This window comes from Geospiza fortis, unplaced genomic scaffold (genome assembly GCF_000277835.1).
Source record: "Geospiza fortis unplaced genomic scaffold, GeoFor_1.0 scaffold11, whole genome shotgun sequence".
Taxonomy (NCBI): Eukaryota; Metazoa; Chordata; class Aves; order Passeriformes; family Thraupidae; genus Geospiza; species Geospiza fortis.
The window spans coordinates 12,174,610-12,187,078 of record NW_005054304.1 but is presented as its reverse complement, the minus strand read 5'-3'; the positions used below and the strand labels follow the sequence as shown (position 1 = coordinate 12,187,078).

General features: G+C 42.1%; 1 protein-coding gene across 4 annotated transcripts in view; it reads right to left on the bottom strand.

Annotated features, from left to right (window-relative positions):
- The window catches only part of SLC20A2 (solute carrier family 20 member 2), a 38,361-nt gene that overhangs the window by 18,141 nt on the left and 7,751 nt on the right, over positions 1-12,469 (bottom strand). For all 4 annotated transcript variants that reach the window (XR_004082966.1, XM_005418156.2, XM_031066416.1 and 1 more), the window contains exons 3-8: positions 9,060-9,200; positions 7,757-7,842; positions 5,670-5,766; positions 3,608-3,724; positions 2,770-2,973; positions 750-1,338 (exon numbers count right to left, since the gene is read on the bottom strand). Coding sequence is in view for 3 of the 4 variants with exons in the window: in XM_005418156.2 (XP_005418213.1) it covers positions 750-1,338; positions 2,770-2,973; positions 3,608-3,724; positions 5,670-5,766; positions 7,757-7,842; positions 9,060-9,200 (1,234 nt within the window). In the remaining variant the exon portion in view is untranslated. The remainder of the gene's footprint in view (positions 1-749; positions 1,339-2,769; positions 2,974-3,607; positions 3,725-5,669; positions 5,767-7,756; positions 7,843-9,059; positions 9,201-12,469) is intronic.

Sequence of the window (12,469 nt, the reverse complement as noted above, 5' to 3'; positions counted from 1 at the left end):
CCTGCTGAAAACATTAAAACCATCACCATCAGGGCATGGCTGACACAGCAAGGGTCCAACAGAGAGGGGACTCGCCCCCCCCCCAGCCACAACCCAAATATGGATAGCTGCTCCAACAAGCCACTTGAGAGAATTTCTCAGGGGACCTTATCATGATACTGGAAAAAGCATCTATTAAATACCAAATGGATTGCTCCAGGTCTAGGGAAGAGGCAGCCCAGCCAAATCCTAAAGGAAAAATACACAGTGTTCCCAGTAGCACAGCAAACGCACCCAAACTGCTCCTCAGCCACATGCCACCGAGATGGTGAGGTGCTGTGTGACAAGAGATGAAATTCGTCTAACAGTAAAAATAGTCTAAAACCTCTTGTCTGTTGAAAGTTTCTGATTTTGCAGTTAAAATAGGCTTCAAATTCTGCAGGGCTGGGATTGTCCTGTTTGCTTTACAGTGGCTGGCATGTTGGGTGGAATCTCAATGCCTCCAAGATTGCCAAAATTAAAGGTAAATTAAACTAATTACTTCACAGTTATTTAGCAGCAAATAAAAAAGATTTTACCCTTGAGAAGAAAAGAAACCATAGACTAAGCAGTGCAATTCCTGGCAAGCACCGAGGACACTGATGATACACAGCCCTGATGATCATCTACCTGCAGAAATGAATGTGCTTTCCAACCAGCAAAGCCGGTAAACCTTGCTCCACGTACTTGAACTGTAAAAATTGCTGGCTTGTGAGAGCTCCTCCTCTTACCTGACATCATTGCCTCCATGGGCAAAGGATCCAAAGCAGGCTGTTAAGATCTGGAGGAAGTGGAAAAGTAGATGGACCTGAGAGGTGTCTTTCTCTTCCTTGTCCTCTTCCACGGGATCAACGGGGGGCCGGTTGGGATCCGTGAGTTCAGAGGCCAGCTTCATTTCCACCCCGCCTTCCTCCGCCTCAATCTCCGCCTCCGCCACTGCATTGCAGTAGCTGGAGTAGCTGTCGTAGCGGACTCGCTTCTTGGAGTAGGAAACCGTGTCTCCCACCAGCTTCTCGCTGTCCTCTGGAGTAGATGTATCCGCTGCCTTAAAGGAGGAATGCACGGGCATGCCACAGATAGCAGCAGTGTAACAGGTGTAGCTGTTGTTGCGCCGTAAGAGTTTGTAGTTGTTTTCTGCAGTGGGCCTCTCATCGTTGGCTCTGTCCAGGTGTATTTTGTGGAGCAAGTCTTTGTATAAACCTGAGTCCTTGTGCACAGTGTGATACACGTGGCCATCGCTCCTCACGTGGCCATCGAAGCTGAAGGTGCCATTGGAAACAGGTGATTTCACCGAGGTGTGCGTCACCGAAAATGCCCTTCCTAAAAAGGCAGAGATTCAGAGGTTTTGTTTACACCAAATGCAATACAAAAGCCCCCTTCCTCCAACACAACACAATAATGTGGCCAGCATCTGAGAATACAGGACAAAGAAGATCCATTTGCACTACATGCAGTGAATAAACCAAGATTCAATTCATTGCAAAATAAAGTCTCTCATCTTCTATGCAAAAAGAGCTTTGTTCCAGTGCTGAGTCTCCCCAGACATGCTGCATGACCTCCATCAAATCAGTTGGGATCAGCTATTCGAATGTGATACTTCATGGTTAAATCCTCAGGTTCTTTGAAAATATAAATTTCCATTGAATTCCTTTCTTGTAAAGCAAGCTCTGCTTTTTCTGAGCTTTTGTCTACATTGAATAGGAATAATTAGGATTTCTGAAATGTGGTTTACTGCATTTTCATACTGGGACTTATCTGTTTAAGAGACATTTAATTCATACTCATTTGTTTAGGAGACATTTACATAGCTTTTAAAAATAATTTTAAAAAACAAATTAAAAAATTCACATTCTTCAGAAGTATTTCCTTAGTTATTGCAACATTTTCTATATACTAGTTCTATGAACATGATGATGTATATTCCCACTGTATACATTTAATGTTAGCATACACTGCAGGACACACATCAAAATGTATCACAGGTAATACTTCTGAAGAAACTGTTTCATTTCCTGACTTCCTGGATTTTCGCTGTGCAACATTCAGAACTGGGTTTAGCTATTTTTAAACTGGAAGCACACACTCTATGGGCTCCACGTCATGACTTATTTGATTTTGTAAGAATCAGTTGAATATATCAGGCATTTATTAACAAAATTACAGGGCTTTGTAGATGTTAGCAAAGCGATATCAAAGTCAGCAGACCGCTAAGTGGAGGGGGGTGTTCCCACCACGTGGCAGAGCAGAAAGAGCTTTATGCACAAGTCTACTTCTCGCAAACATATGTTCAGAAAACAATGTGTGACATTTTTCCAGTGGACACGCTCCAAATGGTCATACATTTATCAACTAAAGTCCAAATCTTTTCATCTCCTTTTGTAGTATGCTAATCATCTTTATGCTGAATTTAACCTTCATACATCAGCAATCTGGGTGCTCTGTATTTTTCCACTGCTTGATAGGATGGAAACACCATTAAGAATACAAAGCAAAGCAACGCAAAAAGGCAAGTCATTTGTTTTCAGTTGTTTTTAAAACTGAAATACAGCCAAACAAAATGCAATTGATTTTACGTCCTCTCCAGAAAATGTCACTTGTAAATGAGCATCTTTCCAAACAAGCACTGAAAAGGGATTAGAGATGGAAATTCCAAACTCCAATTTACTATTTACAGCAGAGACCTACTTGAAGTTAAGAAACCTCATTGAAACAGGAAGAGAACAAACCGTCCAAGTTGTCTTAGCTCCTTACCATAGGGTACACGTGGATGGTTTCCATTTGCAATATTATCTGATGCCCCAGCAGCTTCTGTAACTGAGCCAGTAAGGGGAATCGTGCTCTCATCAGAGGCTTTGGCACCAGGAAGCTCTTTAAAGACTGGTGTTTCTTCTTCCTGAATTTTATCAAGACTTTCATCTGATATCCTTGACAGTGCAGCATCTTTCTTTAACCGGCCTAAGGAAAGAATAGTACTGTAATTTTAAACCCAACCTACACCTCTCGTTACTTAAGTTTCCACTGTTTGCATCAACAGCATGGTTTAACTTGGCTACAACAACCAAGCTTTGTTTCATACACACACTATTTATTTCTAACACTCTACTATATTCACGTGTGAAAATTCTAGAACATCTTTGCTTCTTCCGATAAAATTCACCGAAGTAGGTAACTGAAGAAAAACACTGAGCTGTGCATCTGTTAATGAAACCTGACACTTTTCTCTGCATTTGTTGAGAGTAGCAAAGCAACTAAAGCTGTGATCAGCCCAACTTACTGTAAAGCTAAAACAGTCACTTAAAGATGATCATTCTGACAGGCTTTTTCTCTAATATTTTCTTAATAAAATATAAACCAAATTGTATTCCAGGTTTTATTTTGCTGTTTCTGCTAGACTTCAGAACTTAGCACTGCAATGGCTTGCCTAACAAGGTTTTGAATTTCTACCACTGCAGCTTTTTCAGAGCAAATTACACAAATACATGAGGAATAGTTTAGGCACATCCTGTCTGTGGGTGGGAACTGAACTAGGTGACCCTCAAAGGCACTTCCACCTCTGAAATCACTCACATTTCATCAAATAACTACTTACTTTCTATTTTTCTCTTCATCCAGGGACACACAAAAATCCAGACTAAGACAGCAAACACTAAGGACACACCAATTGATATTAGAGCAATGGCCCACATTGGCAGTATCAGTCCCAGTACTGTAAAGACAAAGCAATAAAACCAAAGAAAGCCATTAATAAACATGACTTAATTATCCCAGGCAGTGGAAGAGCAGTGTCTGTTGCAGAAAAGCCAGTGTCCGCAGCGTATTCAAAGCCAACAGGAAGGAGCTGATGACTTCTAACACATTACCAGTTATTGCAGTATTTAAAGGCATAGTTGACATGAAAACATTGGCAGGTTTATCTTCCAGTTTCCTGTTGCCCCACTGTGATGTTATTTCCCAAAGAGCCCCACATCAGGGCTGCTAAAACAAGTTTGCAGTGCTTTTATAAATGAATGCACATTAAACCACGTTGCCCATTAGGGTTAAGTGTTTACCTGACCTTTGCTCTGGTCCATAAAGCCTGATGCTTAGTTTGCTCTAAGCCCTTATTTGCTTGCAATATGAGCTTAATGCAGCTGAGGCTTTGCCCTGCAATGCACGGCGACATCAACAACTCGTGTTTCTGTCATTATTCCCCCAACAGAGATCCTTGCACTTGTTCAATGAAACAATCTGACTCTCAGTGAAGAAAGAGCTTGGACTCTGATCTTTCAAACCCATATATACATTGCCTATCTTGAAACCTACATGATTAATTCATCCTTGTGAATCAGTGTTGCCAGAACAGAGGCCTTGGAGAGTAAATATGTTTTTCCTCAGTATTGAAAATGGAGTCCCACCTTTTTATTCACACACTTTAGAGACTGCTAAGCTGAAACAGAGGGAACATTAATATTCTTATTTCATTTATTTTGCTTAATGAGTCAGTGCAGAGTGCCTGACCTACTTCTGCAGTACAACTAATGAGGAAATGTGAGTTATACAGCTGATTTACTGTTAAACATCTTGGATACATAGCCAATTAGACTTAAGAGAAATAGTAATGTTACCTTCAAATTGGGAATGTCTCAAGTTTTTATTAATTTCCAGTTATGGAGTAGGGTCTATCAACTGTGTTTATCTAGTGCATCTAATGTGTTCGATTTTAGAGAAATATTTCCATTTTAAAAAAGGTCACTTTCTAAGCCTGCTTTCTTAATTCAGGGCCATGTTCAGGAGTCTATCTTCAATTGCCTCTTCATTCATAGTTCTTGGACAATAATCTAACCTAAAGACAACATTTAATGATCAGAGTCTTCAAACAAGTAGTTGAGATCACTGAACATCTTTGTTCTGAAACCTTTTGCTAGAAGTGTGTGTTTAAATATACACCACTACAGTAAACTATAAAAATATAAATGCAAATACATAAAATGTGAAAATATAAATATACAAACATAAATATAACAATATAAAATTCAGATATAAATATATATGTATAAACACAAACATGTAAGAACACATAAAATATATAAATATATAAAAATATAAAGTCCTTCAACTTCATTTCCTTCTACTGAGTTGCAATCAAACCACAACACCAAAAAAAAGATGCATTCAATGAAGAAACTGGTTTGGGGATTCTTATCATTAAAGGAAAATAAAGAAGTAAATTTAAATAACAGTCTTGGAGCCAGATGTGCCAGAACAGTGACTCTGCTGATGTCAGTGAAGGAGTGAAGGTATTACACTGAGAGCAAACAGCACCTGCTCTCCTACCCTGCTCTGAACCTCCACTCCCTGGTGCACAAACCTAGAACACCTTTGAGAGCTCAGTATGTGCTCGGATTTACAAAGCCAAAGCTGCCTCTCAGTAACTTCCCTTCTTCTAAAGAGGGATTCTTTTTGTAGCTGTGCTCTTCCCCACTAACCAGAGCGATCAGGAGGTGTCACAAAAACACATGCACAAACAGAAGCATGTGGGGAGGTGAATGATTTACTCCTGCCCTTGTCAACTCCTAACACAGTTGATAACCCTGTGGTGTCTGGGTGACACTGGCAGAGCATCCCTACACACAGTGGGAAGCCTCCCTCCCGTGCCTCCCCAGCTCACTCACCTGGTGCCCCAGTGTACATGATGGAAAACACATTAATAGCTATGGTAGCAGCATAAAACACCGGGAGCGCGCGGAGACCATTGGGCACGGGGTCTTCCTGCAGAGAAACCACAGAAAAAAGAAAACATTAGCAGCATTTCACACCAGATTAATCATGTCAGCATGAACCTCCACGTGGAAAACATGTGCTCCCAAATCAGTGACTGGCAGATGGAGCTTTTGGATGCCGAGGAAAGGAGAGTGACCTGCCTGGTCACACCCAAGTCCACAATGCTGGTCCTGGCAAGTACCAGCACTCTGGGGAAGCTTGACACTGTCAGTGGGAACCAGGGACTCATGTTATTCTTTCCAGTCAGCTGCTGAGTGACCTGGGAGCAGATTTCTTTCTGCAGGTGTGTTCTTATTTATTTTGTGTCCAAGATGAGGAGTCCCTTTCACTTAGCATGACTGAAGGGTGCCAAGCAGGAGAGAGCTTTGATGTTTTGGACTTGTGCTACAAGCAGCAGTGCAAGGCATCCATCTCAAAACCATATTCCCAAGCTCTCTTCTTCAACCGAGACAGCCTGGCACTTCCTACCAGCTAACAGAAGTCTCTGAAATCCCAGGTGTCTGGCTGCATTAGGCAGGTGACACACACAAAGTGAGCAGGCAATGTTTAGCACAGCACTGTGTCTGCTGCCCTCAGCACTCACAAGGAAAGACTCAGCTGAGAGAGCAGCGGAAACGCAGCATGTGAGCCATGGACAGAGCCTTTGTGAGGGACTGCTCTGGCCTTTCCAGGGGCTCCATCTGTTTGCAAAGAGCCTGGCAAAGCTGAGGGCTGGCTAATGTGGTTTCATTTCTTGCTGCCATGAGCTGCACAAGGGAGCTGAGAAAAGGCTGCGGTCACCCTGTGCTATGCCCGATCCCCAAGCAGGATGCAGATGGGCTGTATTCGCAGTGCCAGCTGCTATTCAGGACATCCCCAGCAAGGGCATGGAGCCCTGTAACAGGCCACAGACTCACAAGCTAGAAAGCTGCTCTTTTTTTATGCATGCACACAAGTCACTACCTGCTTATGTCAGAAGCTCTACAGATCTTTCTGTTTTGTGAATGGCACAGACGGCAGTTGGGATACAATTTCCTTAACTTGAATTTTTCTGCCTCTTGAATGCTTAAATATACAGCTTTAATACCAGAGTTCACATGATTTGATGGCTAGTTTCTTAAGTTGCTAGGCTTTAAATACAATAGTGGAACCTTTCCTTATCTTTCATGCAACTTGAGTTATTTTTTATTCAAAGCTGAATCTTATCAAATCTATCATCTGTTTTTATCACTGACATTTATTTAGAGCAGAAATAAAGAACGATGAAGCTGAGGTTACAGGTGGTGCTATTTATAGCAAAAGAATTAATCCCTCATCTATTTAAGTTCCCTGTATAACTGCTAATATAGTGTCCCTTATTTTAGGTCACTGTCATGCTCTTCACTTCCCCATTTTAGCAAGTTGAATGGTGTGAGAGAAATGGAAAAGGCAGTTCAGGTTTCCAGACCATGCTGGGTGGCAGGCAAGTAATCTTTTGCACTGGAGATACATGGACCAATGTTACCTCAGGTCACTAAAACCCATTGATTCAGGTTTCTTGAGAGTCTACAAAATGGGCAGATGCTCATATTCTAATGTATGATGTGCTGGAAAACCAAGGCTTAAAATTTCACGACTTTAAAATCCAGTTAGAGTATCTCCAAGGGAGAACTGTTCTGTTTAAATTACAGAGAGAACAGCAATTGTGAGGCTAAGTCAATGCCAGCAGGCTTGTGCTAATACAGAAGCAGCCTCAATGTACCATCCTCTGACCTAACAGAATATACAATATTAATTATCACATAGCACCTTCTAAGCCTCAAATATTTGTCAAATTACTTACTGTGAGCTTTCAGAACTGCTAACAGCAAGTATAACTCAAATGGCTATTAAAAAAATGACTGGTCTCCTGTCCAAAAAGAAGTCATAAACTTTCAACTATGGAAATGGCAGCACTCAATGAGAGGCTAAAACACAACCTTCATACTAAGCACCCATTATAATAGTGAGATTTCTTTACCTTGTTTAAAATGAAGAATCTGATCAGCACAAATAGGATTCCAGACATCAAGCCAGATAACAGTGGGGAAATAAACCAAGAGGCAACTGTGTTGAAGAAAGAATGAAACTTGAAATAAACAGTATTCTTGCATAATAGTTAAGTACATTGTTAATGAGCAATAAATTTAAAACAATTCTTGTACAACTGGAATGAATGTTCTGTATATTTACTTACAACTGGTGCTACTCAATGTCCACCGACACTCATGAAAGTCAAAGTAATGCTAAGCACTATTAGAAACAACAGCCAAAGCATTTCCTGCTAATTTTCCAAGTTTAGCAATCAAACTCCTCAGGAAATTTTCTTGTAGTTTGAATCAGAGTAGACCAAGAAAGCACTGTAATTTCCTAATCACCATGACCATGAATGTTGCAAGCAAGTGGAAAGCAACTGCATCTAGCAGGATGACATGCTGCTCCCACGGTAAGAGCCTTGAGCTCCAAAATGCCACAGGAGCATCAGCTGTAATGCATGATGCATGTACATTTTTTGCAGGCCAGCACCGCAAGTGTCCAGGATGATTTAACTGAAGTAGGTGGCAAAGCTCCCACTGATTTCAATAAAACCAGATTAGGGCAGCACTCTGGAAATCTCATCCACAGTGATTTATTGTTTGCAGCATGGTTAACAGATTGATTCTGCTGTCACTGAAAACTCTTTTAGTATTGACAGAATTTTTAAAAACCACATGCCTTGCTGAAGTTCTAATATATTACTGTGCCTTCAGCACGCCTTCCTTCTAATAGAGACTTTAGGCTGCACCTCAAGTTCCAAAGGCTTCCAAAACAATAAGAAAACACTCCATCACATCCCTGCTTGGCTGTACCACTGTTCTTGGCAATGGGAGGCTGTGAGTTAAACGTGCTGCGTGCCCTGAAGGTGGTGGTGGGTGGAGAAACATGACTGTGGGCATTCACATGATAGCATTCATACTGTTGAGAGCAAGAACAGGGTAGTATGAGCTGCCTCAAAGACAATTAGAAGAGGAGGAATGTCACCTTGAAGCATGTTTCTTGAGGGACAATGTGTCCCCAGCTTACCACTGGGGAAGTACACCTTTTGCCTTATCCCCTTCTCCACTGGAGACACACTGCAGCCCTTAATGAACATGGCACCAGTGCATTTTCTGAATGACACGACCGGGGTGGAAAATAAATTAATAAGGGAGTGCTATCAGCACAAGGAGATTTCTGGGTATGTTTTTTGCAGGCAGCACACACTATATCACACACTCTCACACATAAAAGGAGACAGCACTTACCAATCTTGACAAGCTGCATCCACTGCACACCCTGAGTGCCAATTGCCACCAGAGAAAATCCAATTGTAGCACCTACAATGCAATGGGTCCCTGATATTGGGAGCTTCAAGAACGATGCAATTAGCTGCCAAACAGCAGAACCTAGAAACAAATGAACCATATGGTATAAACAACAACAACAACAACAATGTAACGCAGAAAATTCTTTGTCACGTGCCTACATTCTTTTACAAGTGCTGCCTACACTCCTCATGCATAAGAGAGATGTTCTAAAGAGGGTTTTGTTCCTGTTCTGTCTCTAAAAGCAGATACTAAGACAGTTTAATAGCAGCTTTGAATGCTACATCTTACATATGACTGTTTATGACTAAGAGCTCCCCACAATCCATGACAGTTCTGCTTTCAGTATTTACAGCCTGTCTGATCAAGTACACAAACTGCTCCCAGGGTACACCAAGCTTAGAAAACCTCACTCTTGAGAGCTGACCCTGGAAGCCTCCAGGTGATCAGTGTGAGGAAGCATTCACTGTTTCACTAGTGAACTACCCATGCTCCTAAACTTGGATACTACCAGAGAAAGGTTCAAATTGTGGGACAGAGAGATTGTATGCTTCATCTCAGTGATACACAGCCATCCAGTCCTCTACAGGAAAAATGGACTGAGGAAAGAATACCTTCTCTTACTGCCTTCATCTGCAGCTCATTGTTGCAGAGAAATTCAAGAAGGATTCAAGGAGAAATTCAAGGCTGCTGAAAAGGCTTATATTAGTCATGGAGAAGCCAAAGAAACCCTGGCATAAGGAAATCAGTTCCCCTAACTAAGGGACAGCGGGTAATGGTCTGTAAAGTAAATACAACATCTAGCATTCCAGCAAGAATTCCAGGAAGGATGCTGGCCAAGAGTGCAGGGGAAAAAAAAAGTATCCCAAGCACCTCTTTCAGGAGTTAGATCAGACACAGCTGGCCACCAAGATCTTGAGCATGCAGCTTCATGCTCTGACTCCTTTTCACTTTGCAAAGACACAAGATCCCTGCTCCTCTTGCAGTGGCACTAACCTCAGGACAGCAAAATACTTTTAAGAGTGACACCAGCTTTCTGTAGATCTCCCCTAATATTAGAGAATTCTTACAAAGATCTCATTGTAATACTTCATGGCCTTAAGACAAAATCTTCATGTATTGAGTCACCAGTGGCAGCAATCAGACTGCCATAAGAGATCCTGAATTTTCTGGCTCATGCCACCTCCCCTTAAGAGATCTGCAGCAGATACAGGTGACAAAGCAAGGTCACTGAACATATGCTGGCAGACTACCCAAAGTTTCAACCTCCATCCTCAATTCCAACATGAGAAGATGGTTTGAAGGTCTTGAAACAGAGCCATCTGCAAACAGTGATTTGCTGGTATCATATGTGGCTGCATTTGGAAGTCAACCAGTTTGTAAAACTGATCTCTCCTGGCATACTATCCCAAAACAACTGTTACTTCTCTTGCTAGTGGAAATTCTAGATCAATCAAGGAACACCTGCTCTTCAATTTTTTGGCTTCTTTTCCCCTGGACTGAAATAAAAATAAAAACACTTTGAAACCTTTGACATGAACTTAGAGACCAGCAAATGGAAGTGAGGAGAAGGAGAAATCAGATGGTTACATCTGAAAGAAGCCAAATAAAAAGATAAGCTACCCATAGATAAGTAATTACAAAATACTCAGCATAAAAAACAGGGGAAACGCAACCAAGCCACAGCTGCACTGCAAATGTCTGCTGAGGACTGGGTTTACTGTCGGGGGAAATAGAGGGAGTATGGAACTATTTCTTCTTTATTTAACTTCATAGAATCACAGAATGGTTTATGTTGGAAGGGACCTTAAAAAATCATCTAATTCCAAACCCCGTGCCATGGGCAGGGACACCTTCCACTAGAGCAGATTGCTCAACTGAAAACAAGCAGTAGAGAAAGAAGCAGGTGGTGAAGGACCAATGGACGGCCTGAGAGGGACAATGCATAATCTAAAGAAGTTTAAGGAAGTGTTAAGGAACAGAAGAAAATACAAAGGAAGTCAGAACAGGTCTTTACTCTGGGACTTGCAGTGCTTTAACTACCTACATCAAAGCTTTAGATGTTCTCAACTTTTACCTTCACAAAACTAACTTAGGAAGCAGGAGGCTCACTAGGCTGGGTCAGAGAGTCCCAAATTCAGACCCTTCATGCCCGTGGACACCGTGGCCCACACCCTTTCCTCTGGGTTAACATCCCCTGAAGACAGGGGGCTGCCTCAGCCTGCCCCAGCCAGGAGCTGCCTGCACCAGCGTTTGGCCAGGGTGCGTTTCATGCTGCCCTGCCATTGAGGGCACCTCGTTCTCCTGAGGCTCCAGTGCTCAGTGCCAGCTGTGAGCCCACACCAAACACCAGGTCATCTGCAGGACTAGATTAGTACTTGGCTCTGCTAATCCTGGCTGGGACGTCCTCTCTGTTGGTGGCATCTCCTCAGTCACATCAGCTGCTGACTTCAGCTCGCACCAGAACCTTGAGAACAACACACGGGCAAGTCCTGACAATAACCTGACACTTAATGATGCTGGGCAAGTACTACAATCTACCCCCAAGAGCAACAGTCCTTAACTTCTCATCTGCCTAATAAACAACATTTTAATGGGCTCCAAATTACTACAAAATGCTACATATTAAAATTTTAATCCCATTACTTCCCGCTTCCTTTTCTCTTAGGAGAAAAGGTTGACCTGAAAATTACATCTGCTGTTTGCTGTGAGCATCAAAGGATCTTCCACCAACATCTGGAAAGAGGATACAGTGACTTTTGGTCTCTCCCAGACTGTTGACTCATTTAAGCTTCATTGAAATTCAGAAGCTAAATCCATTTGCAAAAACATGATCATGAGGCATGAGAAAACAGGGTGGGGGAAAATGCAGAGCAAAAACAGAAAAAGTAAACATCCAAAAAGGCTAAGAGACAACATAGAAAAAATATCATACACCCAGAGAAAAGCTGGAGATGGATTTGAGGAAAAAAAATACTGAAATCTGCATTTTGTAACTTGTGATTAATTCTGAGACTTAACATGTGGAATTTCTTCCTAATGCCCCTACTGGAGGAAGGGAATGCAACTGGTCATGAAGTTCACACAGGCTTATGTAAATAGGCATGCAAATAAGTTGTTTTCTTTGAGCTTCTGGCCAGTTGCCTCTGCAGGGGGTATCTGAGACTTAAAACTTTGCCCTGCCAGGATCAGGATACCAGAAATAGATGCAGGAAAGCAAACGGACCCTTCCTTCAAAGGGAATCAAGAACACGCAGGTCACTCACACTTCAGGCGCTGTGCAGCGCTCCCGGCTCACCCATGGGAGAGCCTGAGCCATCTCAGCAAGCACAAGGATAACAGATGCAAGT